We start from the raw sequence: 21,206 nt of genomic DNA on the forward strand, positions 1-21,206 counted from the left end.
TGTGAGGAAATGCTTTCACTAAGAAAGATTTTAAGAAGATAGTGATTGTAAAATTGCATTCTCGAATTCGATTATGGTTACGGTATCCTTTTCCATAATTTGAATTGTGAGGTTTGGCAATTGTTTACACACACATATGAACTATCTAAGGCAAAGGTGTATAAGTTAAAGAAGCCTTGATAAAAGATTATCAAAGCATTAAGTATTAGAAACATGGACTTAAGAAATTCAATAAGCATTGTTTTTCTGAAAGTTAAGATGTTTATGAATACATGTCGAAGCTAGTGGGAGCATAAGTGTTATGTTTTATAATAATCATCATGATAGTGGGAGCATAAATGTTATGATTGTATGATTATTAAGGCACGTATTGCAAGTTGGCAATATTAATTATAGAAAAACAAGAGTCATACTTTGCAAAGTTGTACGAGCTGAAAGGTTGTTTTGCTATAATTAAGGGAGATAATATTATGCTTCATTTCAAATCTAAAGGCTTAGGTTGTGGAATGTTAATAAAATTTAGTCAAAGGTACATAGTGTGTTCTTAAAATTTCGATTATGATTACGGCATTCCTCTTCACAATTCGAATTTTGAGAACATAGCAAATAAAACATTATGCATCGTGTCCCATACGCTTCGAGTATAGGACCGATTGCAAATGCTTTGACATTTGACCATTCTAAAATTTTCCAAATGTCTAGCGCATTTAGAGGGAAAAGGGACAAGAATCGGTTTTGACTAAAATAATTAAACAACTATCAAAGGACAATCCAAAGTTTGACGAGGATTGGTCTCTTGTGAGTAGTTGGAAGCATGATATTGGATGGACCATATCGACATTATTATAAATAGAAAAGATTCTATTAAGAATGAGTTGTCATATGGAAATTATGGAAATGTTTCCATATTGGATGGACCATATCGACATCATTACGAATAGATAAGATTCTATTAAGAATAAGTTGTCATATGGAAAATGTGGAAATGTATCTATATTGGGAATTGAATATTGAAAATCTATGTTTAGATTAGAAACCTTTATGCAAAAGGATGTTCAAAGGAATGTACTTTGAGTGAGAGACATCATATCTAAGGAATTGTCTTGTAACAATCTCCGATAGAGGACTTTGTAATATCATTGGCAATAGTCTTTGTGACTTTGGTGCAGTGACATTACGAAAGGATAAGTTGCATAGAATGTTAGAATCTAGCATAATTCTATAAGTAACAAGAATTTGATATTCTTTCACTTATGAAAAAGATTTGGAGTTGTGAAATGAGAATGATTGGAAATGTGTTCAATGTGATCTATTTCACAAAGTAAGAACCATAGGTAAACATTGTGTGCATGCTAGGAGCATGGGACAAGTGTTGTAATTCAAGTAAGAAGTTGATTACCCGAAACGACAAATAATGAGTAATCAATATGGTGATAAATAAAAGGCGTTTTATTTATACTCAAAGGTTTGAGGCCATATGGGATTAGTATTATTCTTGTATTTCACATTTGCATGTTTTGACTTCCAGAATAATTGAGTTTATTAAGAATAATCGAATTATTCAAACGGGCCACAGTCGTTCATATGTTGGAAGTAGATATGAATGAAGACTGTCATGAATTGGTGTGTGGATTGTCTAAAGAGCATTAGACATAAGCAAATGTTTGCTGCAACATTCATGAGTGCTTATGAATATGATTTGAGCATTGGATTAAACCCACGCTCACTTGGATCATTCCATGAATTGTATCACGAGTGATTGGTGAGACGATAACATCTTATATTCTTGAAACCGAGATGTGTGAGTTGTATCTTGCAAAACGGTTGCACATTGATAATATGTAAACGCACTAGTAACTTGGTGTTATAAAACATATTGTTGTGTGTGATTCGGTGAGTACGTGCAAGCAAGCATTGTATCAAAGTTTATCCGTTCCTTTTATTCAAAGTAGGATAAAAGCGATATCTTTGGGCCCCTCGATGGTTTAGTGATGACAAACGTAAATGCTCGGCCGGGCTAGGGCTAATTTGATTTGTTCAATTAGTCAGTCGTCATAAATCGGAATCGAGATATAGTACAAAGAGAATGATTTGAAATCATATCTCATATGATATCTAGAATGGAGGAATATATGATCCCTTATCTAAGGACACGTGTATCTGATAGGATCAGAGTTGACAGCGGCTTTGGAAAGCCACGATTGCAGATCGGGATCCGAAGTCATACGCAAAATAGTTGTTAGACTTATCCAAGTGGGAGACTGTTGGATTAGTGTCTAAGTCCATAACTATTTTGGTATGTACTTAACCTAATGGTGCATGGTCCTTTTGGGTTGCCTTCACCAAAGCAACTTGATTGGAGAAATAAATAGAGAGAGAGGTTATTATGATTTATTAATATGTTATAAGAATAATATATTAAAAGAGAAATCATATTTGTTTAATTAATATTGGTCAATAATTAATTAAGAATTAATTTTGTGATCAAGTGTAATTAATTAAACTAGAGGGGCTGAATTGTAATTATGTGATAGTTACAAAATAAGGTAAGGATTATCTTAAATATAGGGTGAACGAATTTAAGGAGATAATGCCTTAGAATTCGACTAGGATAAGGGTTTCTAAGACTTATCTTATGGTTGCTTGGTGGGCAAGCAACTAGATAAGGATAAGGACTAAAACCCTAATCTTTACACCTATATAAACCCCCTAAGGCTCATGAATTCGTATAAGCCTTCCCAAGAAGTCCTAAGGACGAATTCCTACCTCTCTCCTCTCTCTTTATACCTTCTCCATTTGCTCTTGGTGTTTGTAAGCCATTAGAGGAGTGACACTTGTGACTCTAAGCCTTCCAAAGTCAATTCAAGGAGGAATTGGGATTGTTATTGCTACATAACAATCAAGGTAATATCATAAACCTAATTATATGTTAATATTGATTTCCATATGCTAGAATTAGGGTTTATAGTCTTGGATTGAAAGCATGTACAATAGAGAAACCTAGATCCAAGCATTAGGGTTTGTATGAGCACATAGGATGTCTTATGAGCAAAACCCATCAATTGGCACTGCAAAAGATTTGAACATAGTTGTTGCTAGAACAGATCGTTTCAAGGCAACAATCAGTATCTTGAGATCGTCTGGATACAACGACACATTGGATTCAACCTGATAAGTTGTGCTCTGTATCTTCATCAGCGGTTGAGAAGCAATTTCTTTAGTGGTGGAGTTTTGAACAACATGATGGCTTTTGAGCATTCTAACACTTCCTAAGTGTACATGCAACCCTAATAACCTTGGATCTATGTTTGTCTAATTATCATGCAAAGTTGAATTCCAAGGTTATATTCCTATCTAGCATACATGGGGAACAATTTTAACTTGAATCATAGATAGAATAACTTACCTTGTTGTTGCTTGTGTTCCTTGAAACCTTGTGAGCCTAGCACCCCAAGTGTGATGCCTCAAATGCTTCACACAACACCAAATGCTCTTGGAAAGACTCTTGAGATAACACACACTTCTAAAAATCGGCCAAGCCCTCTAGTTTCTTATGTCTAGCTTTTTTGTTTTTTTTTTTGTTGCCAATTTTGTGGAGAATGGGACCCTTATATAGTGTTGACACATCTAGGGTTACACTATGTAAACCCTAATGTGTCATGACTCTTCATTTCCATGACCCATGGGTTTGTAACTCCCATGGAGCATCCATGGAGCATCCTATGGGTAGAACCCAACTTGATAATCCATGGAGCCTCTTAGCCCACTATACAAGATATGAATGATTTACATAATCAACCCATATATTTAATTAGTTATCCTTTGATCACTTAATTAATTCCAAATTAATTCTTTGATCAACTAATTAAATAATATTATTAATATATTAGAACTTATAATATATTAATAATCTCCAAGTGTTATTTCTCTCATTTAGTCTATCCAATTGCATGGTGCCATGCAACCCAAATGGACCATGCCGGGTCGGGTCAAGTACACACCCGAAATAGTTATGGACTTAGACACCTTATCCAACAGTCTCCCACTTGGATAAGTCTAATAACTATATCTCTAGTACTTCAGGAACCGACCGGCAATGGTAGCTCCTTCAAGGTCTCTCGGAACTGAGAAGATGATGGTACGCCATTTAAGATAAGTGATCATATAATCCTCTGTTCTAGATATCAGCCGGACAAATACATGGAACATGTCTTGCTTATTGTCCATCATTTGTTTCCCGATTTCCGATTTGTTTGACATAGAACTTAATTGAACACATCAACTTAGTTCTGACCGGTCCCGGTACATGGGTCAAAACAAAATCATCGAGGGGCCCAGATACCAGCTTCTAATCCAAGAAGGAACAGATAAACTTCGACTCATATGTTTGTTCTACCACTTATTGAATTACACACAAAAGTACGTTTTATAACATCGAGTTACCAATGCGGTTTCGTACAGTCAATGCATAACCAACTTGTAAGTAACAAATCATATCTCTAGGTTTAAAGACTTATATGATATTACCGTCTCACGATCACTCGAGATAAAATTCCATGAAGTGATTCCAGTGAGCATGGGTTGTGTCCAATGCTCAGAACTTATGAGCACTCATGATTGTTGTAGCCTTGTCCAAGACCTCTACAACCAAACATGACAGTCTTGATTCATATCTACTTCCAACATATGACCGACTGTGGAGGTTTGAATAATATGTTATACCAAACAAAATTATTCTGGAAGTCAAAACATGCAAAAGAAATATAGTAAACGATTGACAAGAGATAGCAACACTTTACTCATAAATAAAACACCTTTTATTCATCATCAAATGTCAATTACACTTTACAAATTTCCGGGTTATCTAACTACTAAAACTTATATCATCCTTCAGCCCTATGCTCCGAGCATGCTGAAGATGCTTAACCCTACTCAGTCCCTTCGTGAGGGGATCTGCTGGGTTCTCATCCGATGATACCCTCTTTGCCACGAGGTGTCCTTCTTCGATCCGATGTCTAATGAAATGGTATTTTCTGTCGATGTGTCTGGATCTCCCGTGATCCCTTGGTTCCTTGGCTAAGGCAACAACACTTTCACTATCACAGAAAATCTCCATTGGCTCTTTAATAGCTGGTACAACTCCAAGGTCTCCAATGAAGTTCTTCAGCCATATCGCCTCCTTTGCTGCTTCACTAGCTGCAATATACTCTGATTCACAAGTAGAATCTGCCAGTGTCTCTTGCTTGGAACTCTTCCAAGAAATTGCTCCTCCGTTTAGGGTAAAGACCCAGCCCGACTGAGAGCGGAAATTATCCCTATCAGTCTGGAAGCTAGCATCACTATACCCAACAACTCTCAAGTCATCACTCCCACCGAGGGTAAGGACCCAGTCCTTAGTCCTTCGTAGGTACTTGAGGATATTCTTTACCGCAGTCCAGTGTGCCTTGCCAGGGTTCGCCTGATACCTGCTAACCATGCTCAAGGCAAAAGCTACATCGGGTCGAGTACACGTCATAGCATACATGATCGCTCCTACAGCCGAAGCATAAGGTGTTCGACTCATTTCTGCTATCTCAGCCTCAGTGCTAGGGCTTTGTGTCTTACTCAATCTGGTGTTACTCTGGATGGGTAACTCTCCTTTCTTGGAATCCTGCATGCTGAATCTCTTCAGCACCTTATCCAAGTAGGTACTCTGACTAAGTCCAATTAGTCTTTTACTCCGATCTCTCAAGATTCTTATCCCTAGAATATAGGCAGCTTCACCAAGGTCCTTCATAGCGAAACACTTCCCAAGCCAGGACTTTACTTCCTGCAGGGTTGGAATGTCGTTTCCTATGAGTAGTATGTCATCCACATACAATACCAAAAAGCTAACTATACTCCCACTAGCCTTGACATACACACAAGATTCATCTTCACTCCTAGAAAAGCCAAATTCCTTGACCTTTTCATCAAAGCAAAGATTCCATCTGCGAGGTGCTTGCTTCAATCCATAAATGGATTTCTCAAGCTTACACACTCTATTAGGGTACTCGTTGCTGACAAAACCCTCTGGCTGACTCATGTAAACATCTTCAGCCAACTTTCCATTAAGGAAAGCGGTTTTGACATCCATCTGCCATATTTCATAGTCATGAAATGCAGCTATGGCTAACAGAACCCGAATAGACTTAATCTTGGCTACCGGAGAAAAGGTCTCATCATAATCCACTCTAGGAATTTGAGAGAAACCCTTTGCAACCAGTCTAGCCTTATAAGTGTGTACTTTACCATCCATGTCGGTCTTCTTCTTGAAGACCCATTTGCACCCTACTGTCTTACGACCTGGTACATTTTCAACCAAGTTCCAAACTTGATTGTCATACATGGATTGTATCTCGCTATCCATAGCCTCTTTCCATTTAGCAGACTCGGGGCCTGCCATGGCTTCCTCGTAGCTGTTAGGGTCATCTTGACTTACTAGTGTCTCATCACTAATAAGTGTCTCACCTTCTGCAGTAATATGGAATCCATAGTAATGCTCAGGTGCACTCCTAACTCTCGTGGAACGTCTCAGAGGTACAAATTTGTCAATTGGCTCAACAGGAGTTTCCTCCTCAAGTTGAGGGCTAGAGTTTGAAGTTCCTTCACCGCTTGATTCTTGAATTTCTTCAAGATCAATTTGCCTCCCACTGTCTCCTTGGCTTATAAACTCTCTCTCTCTCTCTCTCGAAAGACACCTCTTCTTGCTACAAAGACCACATTGTCACTAGGTCTGTAGAAGAGGTAACCAAAGGATCGCTGTGGGTAACCGATGAAAATACACCTCTCGCTTCGAGGTTCGATCTTATCATGAGTCTCGCGTCTCACGAAAGCCTCGCAACCCCAAATCTTGATGTGGTCTAGTTTAGGTACTTTACCAGTCCACATCTCGTGAGGAGTTTTGGCAACTTTCTTTGTAGGGACTAGATTAAGAATATGGGCGGCAGTCTCTAAGGCATACCCCCAGAATGAGATTGGTAGCGTAGCTCGACTCATCATGGAACGAACCATATCTAGCAAGGTTCGATTACGCCTCTCAGCCACACCATTCAACTGTGGTGTCCTGGGAGGTGTGAATTGTGAGGCTATCCCACATTCCCTTAGATAGTCGAGGAACTCTGAACTAAGATACTCACCACCACGATCGGATCGAAGCATCTTAATGTTCCTGCCCAATTGATTCTCGACTTCCTGTTTAAATTCCTTAAACCTCTCGAAAGTCTCTGACTTATGCTTGATCAAGTAGACATATCCATATCTACTATAATCATCAGTAAAAGTCAAATAATAACGATTAGCATCCCTTGTGGCATGTTTGAATGGTCCACACACATCCGTGTGTATAAGGTCCAACAAGCCTTCACCCCTTTCACACGAACCTGTGAAGGGTGACTTTGTCATTTTTCCAGGTAAGCATGATTCGCAACTATCATCTGACTTTCGGTCAAACGACTCCAAGACTCCATCCTTTTGGAGTTGGCCTATGCGCTTCTTGCTTATATGTCCAAGACGACAATGCCATAATGATGCTTTATCCAAGTTATTATTAGTAGAATCAATACACAAAGCATTATTTCCTAAGTTATCAACAACAGATACAGCTTCATACACACCATCACAAGGTAATGCTTTAAAATAAAGAACATTATTAAAGAAAGCATCAATAGAACCAATTTCATTATTAAATGAAAAGGTAAACCCTTGTTTGTACAAAGCATGGAAGGAAATAATATTTCTTGCCATTCCTGGCGAATAACAACACTTATTCAGATCTAAACTAAACCCACTACTTAGCGATAAAGTATAAACTCCAATCTTGGTAACAGGTATAACTTTCCTATTCCCCATGATCAAGTTTATCCTTCCTTGCTCCACATCCTCACTTCTTCTTAGTCCCTGCAAGTCACAACAAATGTGAATACCACACCCGGTATCAAGGACCCAAGAATTAGAATGGGGTGAGTTATTAGAAATGATAGTGTAAATACCTGCATGGTTGGGTTTAACTTTCCCATCCTTCACATCTTGCTGGTATTTTGGGCAGTTCCGCTTCCAATGAGCTTTTTCATGGCAATAGACGCATTCAGCCTCTTTTGGGTCAGAAGAAGGAGTAATGAAACCTTTCTTGGTTCCACTTGAAGAAGAGCCATCAAGGGTCCGAGCCTTGGTACCCTTCGAAGATCTCTTTCTCTTCCTCCATCGATTCTTCCCAATTGCCAAAACCGGAGTAGAGTTTTGAGTAGGAGTGATAGCAACCGACTTCCCCTTAAGACCTGATTCTGCGGTCTTGAGAAGTCCCTGAAGTTTGCTGAGGGTGACTTCTTCCTTGTTCATGTGATATGTCATGCGGAATTGATCATAGCACGATGGTAAGGAATGCAAAATAATATCTATTGCAACATCCTCCGGGAAGTTCACATTAAGCTTCAGCAAACGATCCACATACCTTTGCATTTTCGGCATGTGGCTCGTGACGGATTCCCCGTCCTTCATCATGGTTGTTATCATGGAGCAGATGATTTCATACCTCTCTTGTCTTGCACTTTGATGGTATCTTTCCATCAAATCTTGGTGCATGTCATAAGGGTAGAAATCCTCATAAGACTTTTGGAGTTCCGCTGTCATCGTGGCCGTCATGATGCAAGCCACTTTCGTAGCATCCCTTTCATGTGCCCGAAATTCAGCGATCTCCTGAGGAGTTGCAGTGGACTCATCAATCTCCTTAAGCTCCTTGTCAAGGACATATTCTTTGTCCTCGTAGCGGGTAATCATCCTGATGTTTCTGATCCACTCATTGAAGTTGGATCCATCAAAGGTGACTTTCCCACACAAGTTCATAAGGGTAAAGGAGCCATTAGGATTAGAGCCAGAAGCATTGTTGAAAGACATCTGAAGGAAAGAGGACAAGATTAGTTTAGATATAAGAGAGTCCTTAATAAAACACCCAAATGTAATATTAAGGCTAGGATCCAATCACAATATAATATAACTTAGAAGAGGTATGCCGTAATCTAAGCTATATCATATTTGAAAGGTAGGTGAATGACGATTCACCAATTTCCACCACGAAAACCGCAATATTTTAGTATTAGGTTTTTGAATGGTTCTTAGAAATTCCTAGATTCTTTGAGATTCAATGAACTTTTCAAAGGCATGTTTCAATCTCGAGTGTGCCCTCCAAGTTTTGTGACTGGGATACCGAGGATCACAAAACGAGGTGTGAAGTAACCATGCAAATCACTTGGTACCCTTAAAGTTTATCACTCAATCGATGTGCCGGTTAACCACACACGCTCCATCGATACTATAATAAACCCTAAGTCACCCTTTACCTACCTTGTTAAGTCCAAGTTAGTGTGCCGGTTAACCACACACGCTCCACCAACGACTTAATCAAAGTGTAAAGTGTAATTTCATGGAATAGCAACTTATTCACATTTTCCCTAAAGTAACTAAGATTGGGAGTTTAATAAAACATTTAGTTACTTTATAATATTCATCATACTTTGAATGAGAATTAATAAGTCCTTGTCTTACCCGTTCGGCTAACGACCCTCCACCGATCAAGCAAGCGGTGGGTGAGAGTGGACATCCATTAAGTCACCATTTTATAGGCAACAACCTTATACCCACCTTATAGACCGGCTTCGTGAATGAGGCGTACTAGCGGTAAGACGACTTTGTTCTTATACATATATATATATATATATATATATATATATATATATATATATATATATATATATATATATAATTATTAAATCATAATAATATAAGTATAAGGGTTGAATTTTAACTTTTAAAATTCTAGGGGTTGGAACTAAAGTTTTAACTTAACTTTACTTGTTCCAAAACTTGAGGGGAAGTTTTGTAAAATTTCAAAACTTTTCATTTCTTGTAACTTATGAGTTTAATAGAGTAATAAAATGAGGACTTTTCATTTTTCCTAACTCTTGTGTTCTTTTAATGGTTTTTAATCCAAGAGACTTTTGGTTTTTCCATAACTTGAGGACAAGTTATGGATTCCATTAAAACACATTATGATCATGAATTAATCTACCACATAGGTTACAAATAATTCCTATGATCATCTAAACATCATAAGAACAAGAATATGAATATGAACACTTTCAAGAATCAAAATCACATTTAATCTTTGTGATTTTGATAACTAGTTGTTGTAAATGAGTTAGAAAAGACATTACACCTTCTAAAACAAGTTTTCAAGTACCAAAACATTTTAGGGTAATGATTCTAATTCATTTCCAGCAACTCAAGTCGAAATTCTGCACTCTGTCGACCCTACTCGCCGAGTGCAAAAACCTACTCGCCGAGTAGGTTGAAGATACACATGAACTCGACGAGTCCTCCCCATGGACTCGCCGAGTCCATCAGTCAGACAGCAAGATTTTCGACTTTCTTCAACTTTTAAGCACAAATAACAAACAAACAAGCCTAGGCTCTGATACCACTGATGGGTTTTGAGCATTCTAACACTTCCTAAGTGTACATGCAACCCTAATAACCTTGGATCTATGTTTGTCTAATTATCATGCAAAGTTGAATTCCAAGGTTATATTCCTATCTAGCATACATGGGGAACAATTTTAACTTGAATCATAGATAGAATAACTTACCTTGTTGTTGCTTGTGTTCCTTGAAACCTTGTGAGCCTAGCACCCCAAGTGTGATGCCTCAAATGCTTCACACAACACCAAATGCTCTTGGAAAGACTCTTGAGATAACACACACTTCTCAAAATCGGCCAAGCCCTCTAGTTTCTTATGTCTAGCTTTTTTGTTTTTTTTTTGTTGCCAATTTTGTGGAGAATGGGACCCTTATATAGTGTTGACACATCTAGGGTTACACTATGTAAACCCTAATGTGTCATGACTCTTCATTTCCATGACCCATGGGTTTGTAACTCCCATGGAGCATCCATGGAGCATCCTATGGGTAGAACCCAACTTGATAATCCATGGAGCCTCTTAGCCCACTATACAAGATATGAATGATTTACATAATCAACCCATATATTTAATTAGTTATCCTTTGATCACTTAATTAATTCCAAATTAATTCTTTGATCAACTAATTAAATAATATTATTAATATATTAGAACTTATAATATATTAATAATCTCCAAGTGTTATTTCTCTCATTTAGTCTATCCAATTGCATGGTGCCATGCAACCCAAATGGACCATGCCGGGTCGGGTCAAGTACACACCCGAAATAGTTATGGACTTAGACACCTTATCCAACACAACAGCCATTGCCTAGTTGATTGGAAGATTTTTAGAAAAATTAGGGCTTTTTATTCTTCTGTGGATTTTTGAATGCGTGATGTCCAAAGGAAAGAGGATTTTCCTTTTATAAGTAAGCCCAAAATAATGTGAACTGTTTATCATTAAGAAGTATATCACGTCTTTCCTTGAAACACGCACCAAGAGTCGTTATTGTAGCTATGTCAAATAAAGTGCCTTGAAACTAGGGCCAAGTTACCAAACGGTTACTTTTAGACTGTTTGTGAGTAATTGTGGATAAGACCAGACCTTTCGGATTGGAGGCTGGGCTATTTTGTTTTTGGGATTTGAAGCAAAGTCATTTGCCAGACTTGTGAAATCCTCAACCTAAGTTGGTATTACTTAGAACCTCAAGGATTTCGTGAGTGCAGTGATTCAATGGAAAAAGATAAGAAGCAACTTTTTTTTTTGGATCTGTGATGTCAAAAATGTTGACACGAAAGCAGTTAAACCCCAGGAAAAGGTTGCTTCGTTAATTATCAAGAGAGATAACTAACAACTTGTGCATTTCCCGTGAATTACAATTGAATACTTTTAGAGAAGTATCGAAGGGCTTCTTTTTCAAGGCTTCAATGGGTGGCTTACGAATTTCGTTACATATCAACCTAAACATAAGGTGAGTAATTGTAAACGAAATTACTTGTTTGACCAGTGTAGTCAGTGACAAGTGGCTTTGTAAAATTTGTGAAAGTGACTAGGGAAAAGAATTGATACTCACACTGAAATCACATTCAAGGAAAAATAGTTAAGCTGGATTTCATTGGGAAACAAATGTCATGGGTTTCGAACATTTGATCAAAAACACTCATACAAAAGAATGTGATTTGGAGTATATGGAACTTGATACAGAAACAAGTGTTTCGTAAGAATCTGGAACAAAGTTCCCCGTTAATTCCTTAATAAGTTCGGATACTTGGGTTTCACTTGCATCACAGTCTCATGATTTAAGATCGTTAACACAAATTTTTGACATGTTTAAGTCACAATTGGTTTGATCAATGACCTCTTGAAGATGTGTCTTTGTGTGTGAAATGTGTCAAGAAATTTTTTGATGAAAAAGATTGGTTAAGATTTGAATGTACCTCTGTTATATATGGACCAAACAAATAACTCTTAACTCATTTGAGAAGAGTAAGGTAGCTCATTGGACTAATGCGGATGTAGGCCTAATTAGGAAGAAACTTTCATATGAAAATTTTCATTAAGGATTTCGTAACACACATAGAGTCAGTTGAGGCTTGGGTCGACATGCAGCACCATGTTTCTAGGGACATCTTAACTAGTAAAAAGATTTAAGAAAATTACCTTCCACAAGCATGACCGTTTGAAGAATTGTCATGAAAATGTTCTTGAAGACTTAATAAAAATAACAAAGTAACAAAAATCTTTTTGGATTTTCTATTTTTGAACAATAAGAATAATATTTTTGTGATTTTGAATTTTTCGAGAAATAAAACATGCAACAAAAGAAAATCTTTTTGATATTTTTGATTTTTCAAAAATTAATGCAAAGAAATAAAAATATTTTTGTTTTTCAGTTTTTCAATGAACAAATTCTAAACTAATGAAAAGAAATGATAGTACCAAACATGCAAAAAGTTTTAGTATCAATATACGAAAACGAAGTGTGTCAAAGCCTCTTAATGCACGGTAACCTCGGAATGGTTAAGACAGCAAGCCTTTGAATCGACACCTTTTTCACCAACATCATTTCGTTAATCTTTAGTATTTGATCCGGGTACTGAATTCGCATCTAACATTCCCAGACCTAATAAAATTCTCACGAAAGATATTTCAACAAGTGGTTTAGTGAAAATATCAGCAAGTTGATTGGTAGTTTTCACAAAATGAACTTCAATGTTACCATCTTCCTCATGATCTTTTATAAAATGATAATGAAGAGCAATGTGTTTTGTTTTTGAATGTTGTACTGGATTATGACAAATGCGAATAGCACTTTGTGAATCACAATACAAAGAAATTTTTTTCATGTTAATTGCATAATCATGCAATTGACTTTAAATCCAAATGATTTGAGAAGTGCAAGCAGTAGCAAAAATGTATTCAGCTTCAGCAGTAGAAATAGTTACACAAGTTTGTTTCTTCGACTGCCAACTCACCAATTTCCCATCCAGTAACTGACATCCTCCACTTGTGCTTTTCCTATCGAGAGTACATCCACCAAGGTCTAAATCCGAAAAGGCTTGATTGAAAAATCTAGATTTCGAAGGATACCACAATCCTAACGAAACTGTTCCTTTGAGATAACCAAAAATATTCTTCACAACTGTTAAATGTGGTTCTCTTGGATTTGCTTGATACCTTGCACAATTGCATATAGAAAACATGATATCAGGTCTACTTGCAGTTAAATAAAGTAGAGAACCTATCGTGCTTCAAAACAAAGTAAGATCAACAACAAGTAAATCTAACGAAGGTGTTAACTTCGTTCCTACTGCCATTGGCACTCCTAGCTTCGTGCTATTAGTCATTCCAAAATTTTCAAGCAAATTCTTTGTGTATTTTTCTTGGTTAATGAAAATTCCTTCTCTGCTTTGACGGATATTTAACCCAAGAAAATTGTTGATTTTACCCATCATGCTCCTTTCGAATTTACTCTTCATCAAATTCCCAAATTCACTAGACAAAGTTGGGTCAGTAGAGCCAAAAATAATATCGTCAACATAAATTTGAACAATCATTAGATGATCCCCAACTTTCTTATTAAATAATGTGGGATCAACTGATCATTGTTTAAATTTTGACTGTTTTAAGAAATTGGTAAGAGTTGCATACTATGCTCTTGGTGCTTGTTTTAACCCATACACAACCTTATCTAAATGTAAACATGATTAGGATATTCTTGATTAACGAAACAAGGTGGTTGTTCCACATATACCGTCTCTTCGAGCTCTCCATTCAAGAATGCACATTTGACATCCATTTGATAAACATCAACGTCTTTATGTGCTGCATAGGCTAAAAATATTCGAATAGCCTCGAGTCTTGCGACAGGGGCAAAGGTTTCTTCATAGTCCATACCTTCTTGTTGCGAATAACCTTTAACTACAAGCCTGGCTTTGTTTCGAATAATATTACCCTCTTTTGGATGATTCTTCATCCATTTCTCAAGCGGTGGATATGCTGTATCAAATTCCAATGGTGCATCTTCATATGTTTCTCCATTTTCAGTACCTACCACATAAATATTATCATCAAATTCATGAAATTCATCATTTTGATCAAACATAATTGTATCTGTATCATCATGCTCCCCCTCAACATGATTATCAATGTGATGCTCCCCCTCAAATTCACGATCCATACTACTTTTCTCCCCCTCGAAAGGATGATCCCCCTCAACATTTAGAGGAATATACGTATGCTCCCCTTCCATACGAGCATCTAGCATACTTTCACCATTTTTATTAGTATCCAAAGTGAGTGTTGAATCATCAGTATGTTTTGATGATTTGGGTGTTTGATTATCATCAGCATGAACTTCTGCATCAATTGCCCTGTCTGGAACACCAAAAATTAGATCATAATCAAAATCAATAGAATTATCATTTTCAGTTTGGTTGTTTGATTCAACAAGAATTGGTTTTCGTTCAAACTTTCTTTCTACTTGTTTAACATAGTAATCATCAAAGGTAAGATTAAAAGTTTCTTCAACTTTGCAAGTTCGTTTGTTCAACACTCTATATGCAACTGAATTATGTGAATATCCCAAAAATATTCCTTCGTCAGCTTTAGCTTAAAACTTGGAATGATTGTCTTTAAGATTCATGATGAAACAGCTGCAACTAAAAACATGGAAAAATTTGACATTAGGTTTTAAGTTATTTATGATTTCATAAGGAGTGATATTAAATTTTCTATGAATAAGAGAACGATTCTGAGTAAAGCATGTTGTGGAGACGGCTTCAGCCCATAGATATTGAGGAAGATTCGCATATGTCAACATTGTTCTTGCAGCCTCGCACAACGATCTGTTCGTTCTTTCAACAACACCATTTTGTTGTGGTGTATATGGTGATGAGAAATTATGGGAAATTCCTTTTTCAGTTAAGAACGAATCCAGCATGTTATTCTTAAACTCAGATCCATTATCACTCTTTATTCGACGAACATTCTTTTTCAGACTCATCTCTATCTTTTTGATAAAATCAATCATTGTTTGAGCTACTTCAGATTTTAACCTGAGAAAAAATATCCATGTGAAACATGAAAAATCATCAACTATAACCAAAATGTACCGTTTCTTGTCAATTGTTTCAACAGTCGAAGGTCCACAAAGGTCAATATGAAGAAGTTCCAATGGTTCAACAATTTTTGAGTTTATCATGATAGGATTTCCTTTGCGATGTTGTTTTCCTTGTTCGCAAGCTGCACAAAACGTATTATTATCAAATTTTAACACAGGAAGACCACGAACTAAATCAATAGTAACCAGCTTGTTTAGATTTCGAAAGTTTAAATGTAATAAACGTCTATGCCATAACCAAATGACATCACTTGAAGCTTTTGAAAGTAGACAAACAGATGGTTTGCCTAGTATTGGTTTAATATCCAGTGTGAACATATCGCCATATCATTTCGATTTTAGCAATACTTCAGTCGTCTTGACTTTTGAGATTATACTCCCTTCTTCGTTAAACACCACTTGATTTCCAGTGCCCACAACTAATTGTGAAACACTAATCAAGTTATGTTAAAGACCTTCCACATATGCAACACAGTTTACTGTGAATTGCCCATTCGTTACTTTGCCATATCCTTTCACTTGGCATTTTTAATTAATACCAAACTTCACTACTCCAGCATTTTCAAGACTTCGAAAATATCTTAAGTTCTCCTTCGTTCCAGTCATGTGACGTGAGCAACCACTATCAATATACCACTTCGTATCATATTGCTCGTCACATAGTACCTGCATTTAATTAAAGAATTTAGGTACCCAAGGCTTTTTGGGTCCTTGGTTATTAGTTTGAAACAAGGAGTGAATTTTAGAACTAAAATCCCAAGTTCGAATTTTTGCTGTTATAGTATCAATTAAATCAACATCATTATCTAAAGATATTGAAATATAATTTTTTGATAGTTTTGGATTTTCATTAGATTGCACCTCAGGCTTCTCAATTCTTGTTAATTTGTTGATTGGTTTCCATCTCTGTGCCGGAATATATGAATCTAGAGAAGATAAACTTCCAGTTGTTGACTCATTCAAATACTTTTCATAAGTTGTTTTGATCTGAACTTGAGAAAACCTCCCAGATTGATACCTTTTGCCTTGCCCTTCAAGCCAATTATTAATAGAATGAATTTCTGATTTTTCATTTGAACACGAAACTTTTGTTGGTTTTGTGATTGAAAGACTTGGAAAATTTTGCTTTTGTGGAGTAAATGTAACTTTTGATTTGAAAGTTTTGTTTGGAACTTGGTGAGTATTCGTTGCTTTTCGAACATAGTTAAGTTTTTGATCATTCACAACCTGGTGTGATTTCTCATACTTTCGAATGTTATCATTGGTTGATGAAAATCTGTCTATTACACTCATTGGTTGATGAAAAGACGTGTCTCTTGGTTTTTTTGTGACAATTGGTTTTTGAAAACTCTTTGTTTTTGATGAATTTGAGAATTTAGATTTTGAAACACTGATTTTCTCAAACAAAAGTTTGGATTTAGTCAGAGTGGGTTTTTTCGTTAGACACTACTTGCCAAAAAATTGCTTTTCGTGCCTTTCTTTTTGAAACTTTGTGTTCTTTTGAAAAATTGTTAACAAGCACTTTGAATTCGTTTGAATTAAGTTTCACAATTGGAGTTGAATAAACAACTTCTTTTGTAACAACATCTTTTTCTTTTTCTGATTTAACAACCCATTTTTGTTTTGATATTTGTTTTTGAAAAACATACGAATTTTTAGTGAGGTTGTTTTCAACTGTGTTTTGATTTGCAAAGAATCCTTCATCAGTTGAACGGTTATTGTCTTCTTCGACCAATTTGTTGAATTTGAGCTTGACGTTCTCAACATTCCCAGTTGTGACAAATACTTGATTGGGAAAAACTACTTCATCTGTGCATGTAAAATTCGAATACACGACAGTATGAGTTTCCAAATAGTGAGCACCTTTTTCATTCATCACCTTGTCAAAATTTTGAATTTCTCCATAAACTTGTTCAACAACAACTCTTGGAATTGAAGTTTCAGTTAAAACTTTCTTTTCTATCTTACAAACATTCGAAGCTTTGATTTCGTCCGCCTCATCACCACTACTATCTGTCTGACTGTCTCGAACTTCCACATCATCAAAGTCAAAAAATTTCGAAGTAGAGGGTTTTCCAATGTCATCCTCAACCATCGAATCATTAACAATTTATTTACCTTTTATCTTAGATGTGATGTTAATGATAGACAACTGAGAACAATCAATACTTTCTTCTTCTTCTTCAATTTCACTGATTTCGCTAAGATTATCCGAATTCTCATCGACGTCAGCAAAATTGAGTTGTGAATCAACTTTCGAATGTTCAGTTCTTTTTAAAATTTTCAATTGTTCATCTTTTGTCAAACTTTCATTAACAATATTGACCAATTCATCAACATTTAAAAACTCATCTATCTTAACAACGCCATAGGCAAACCTATCGTCTAGTACTTTGTTTAAATCAACTATTGTGTTTTCACAATCATATGTCATGACATCAACTTTTTCTCTTTCGAATGCAAGAAAAGGCAACAGTTTACGATGTTGTTCTTTGCTAATGTCAAAAGAATGATGCAAAGTAGTTAATTTGGCATATAAACGTTTTGCAGAATTACAATAGATGTTACGTTATGCCAACAACATCCTTACATCTTTATCTAGATTCTCTCTATCATTATTGACATTTCCTAATTGCAACCTAGATACTCTATCCTGCAACATTTCATGTCTAGCAACTTTTGAGTCTCAAGCAATTGATTATTAAGTTTCTTTGCCTCGTTACTGGCAGACACAACAATAGCATCAAAGTAAACAACAGTATCATCAAAAGCAATTATTTCAGAATCATATGCATGTAATGGAATATTAAAAGATTCGTGTATAGAACGTACCTTAGTTGTCATTGGAGATTTGTCACTTGACTTCGAAATGAAGCAATGTCCAGATATCTCATCTTCTTCTCCATCCTCAAATCTCGCAAACATGGCACCATGAGTAGGATGCCTCATTTCCTCATCATCAAACCCGAATGGCCAAATCTGATAAGTGTCACTTTCTTCATCTTCATACTCTCTTCTAGGGACAATCCCTTGGCCTTCTCACAAACTTCCTCCACTTTTTCAGCATAATATGCTTCGTCCTTCACTCTATTCTTCTTTTCCTCTTTCTTTTGAAGCATACAATCAATTGCAAAGTGATTCACACCATTGCGATAATGACAATCTACACCAGAATCCCCTTTCAATTTCTTTTCTGACTTAAACTCTTTCACCTTGTCATCATTCTTCTCAGGCTTTTCAAATTTCTTTTTCTCTGCTACACCAGACTTCGTAAAATTTCCTTTCATCTCACTCTTCTTTCCCTTTGTATTAAAAGGCCTTTTCAAAAACTTCTTAACTCGATTATTCAAGTAAAAAGCTACAGCTTCATCATCTGAATTCAAAAGAAACCCTTATTCATCTGAATTCTCCTTTCCAGCAGATTCCACCTTAGACACTTTCGAAACTAGAGCCAGTGGTCCTCCTAAACTTTGTTTCGCTTCTTCCATTATCTCAAACTCTTCACTTTCATGTGTCTTCAACTGATTGTATACATCATTCAAAGATGAATTGTCGAAGCTCTGTTGATTTTTGATCATCATACTAACACTCCTCCATTCCTTCCTAAGTCCCATAACAAAAGTAAGATTATACTCCATTAAGGACCTTGTGATTCCATAGCGATTGCATCTGTAGATCAACTCATTCAGGCGGTCATAGTAAACTTCAATTGTTTCAGTTTCCTTTTGTCTGAACTCCTTCAACTCAACCAAACACTGCTTAACAGAATTGATCTTAGTCTTCTCGCTTCCTTGATACTTTTCCTTGAGAATATTCCAGATCTCCTTAGAAGTTTTACAACCAAGAATGTAGTTGTAAACAAGAGGTGGCATAACTCCTCTCAATTCTCTCATGCAACGCTTTTTGTTGTTGTTCAGCCTTGTTTGTTGATCTCCAACAGCAGAAGTAGTTGCAAATGAACCTATGTTTTGAAGATTCACTGGAGGTTGAACTATTCCATTGATGCAATCCCACAACTCTTCATCCAGACCATTCAAGTAGTCTTCCATACGATCAGCCCATTGATCGTAGTATTCTAGAATCAGCATTGGAATTTTGGTTGATGATCCGAGCAGATGAGAATATGAAGTCATTGTGTTCATGTTGAAGTTCGCCATTGATGAACACACGAGAAAAATTCAAAATCACAAAAAACTTGATGAATTTGAAATTTGATCAAACGAATTGATCAGAAACTTATAATCGATCACTCAGTTATATAATTTAAATGCAGAATCTAATCAGATCTGTAGATCAGACGTGATTTTCAGAACCAAAAGTGTGGAAACTTTTGAGACAAAAAAATGACTCAAAATCAAATGATCCAGAATGAAAATCAGATCAATGCAGTTTGATTCCTGCTCTGATACCAATTGTAGAAGAATTGTTTCTGAGAAATCGATTATGAACTAGATCAATCAATGTAATGAACTAAGAAAGTAAATAAGACTTTGAAGTTTCTATTACTCTTAATAAGCTCGATTATAAAACAGACAACGAAATTGGAAAAATCGTATCTAAATCTAAGCTCAGTCCCTATTTATAGGGAAACCGAGAGTACAAAAAAATACTAAGTCTAAAACCATTAAGCTTCTTACAGAAGTGACTTAGCAAATATATTACATACGAAATTGACTAAACACCATTGGACTTTTTACAAGACTTCGACCCTTACAAAACCTCAAGGTACAAGAACCCATTACAGAAGAGTTTCAACAATTCATCACCCACATTGGCTATGGTCAAGCATACAAAGCCTAGAAGGTCGAGAGATCAGCCGTCTCAGGCCATTGGACCATTTTGATGCACTTCATTGTTAGGGGTTTATCCGGAAAACATGGAGGTACGGATACCCTTAGCAAATACTGGTTGTACGTGGTGTACAGTATCTTCTCCGGAAGAACAATGTTGTTGATCTTCTTGAAGTCTTATGGTAAGATTTTTGGAAGTTCATCATCAAAAGGAAGTCAAAAGAGATTTCAAGCCCTAGATTTTGGGCCCATACGATCCAGCAACTCTATTGTGAAAGGTCGGAACCAATTCCTGTGGATACGATTCCAAGAGGGGTGTTTATTTCTTTCAAAACCGTTAGACATTATCGTATTCCGGACCAAACTTCATTCAGTCCAATTAGACACTTATCGGAACATATGTTGGCCGTCCTACCTTCCGGATCTATTCACTTGAAACATCATTTTGAGATTCTGTATAGCCCTACACAATCTACCTCGGTCCCCGTTGAGCCCACTCCGGAAGTGGCCAAGACTGTTCCCTCAGATGGCAAAAAGAAGCAATCTGCTAAGAGGAAAGCATCCCCCTCAAAGACAAAATCCAGAAGGAGAACCAAATTTGGTTCCTCCTCTCAAAAGAAAGGTGCCAAGGACATTCTGGATGACTCTAGCCATCCTTCTACCCCACCTACCCACTCTTCCGAAGTACGCTTCGGAGTTTCAAAATCACAAGCACACACACATGGGGAGTCTCCACACAATCCACCATCACCTTCCAAACAAGGTGTTGTTGGTGTTGTACAAAGTTCCTTGCCGCCCCTACAAAAAACTCATGAGTCTTA

The 21,206-nt window shown here is 36.5% G+C and overlaps 1 protein-coding gene across 1 annotated transcript; it reads right to left on the reverse strand.

The window, feature by feature from the left end:
- Positions 1-18,540: 18,540 nt before the first annotated feature.
- Positions 18,541-19,728, reverse strand: LOC111920326 (uncharacterized). Its single transcript, XM_023915902.1, has 2 exons — positions 19,065-19,728; positions 18,541-18,968 (listed from the first exon to the last, which is right to left on the reverse strand). Exons 1-2 carry the CDS (start codon positions 19,726-19,728, stop codon positions 18,541-18,543), a joined length of 1,092 nt encoding a protein of 363 aa, XP_023771670.1.
- Between the last annotated feature and the right edge of the window lie 1,478 nt (positions 19,729-21,206).

Source organism: Lactuca sativa, chromosome 3 (genome assembly GCF_002870075.4).
Source record: "Lactuca sativa cultivar Salinas chromosome 3, Lsat_Salinas_v11, whole genome shotgun sequence".
NCBI classification, from domain to species: domain Eukaryota; kingdom Viridiplantae; phylum Streptophyta; class Magnoliopsida; order Asterales; family Asteraceae; genus Lactuca; species Lactuca sativa.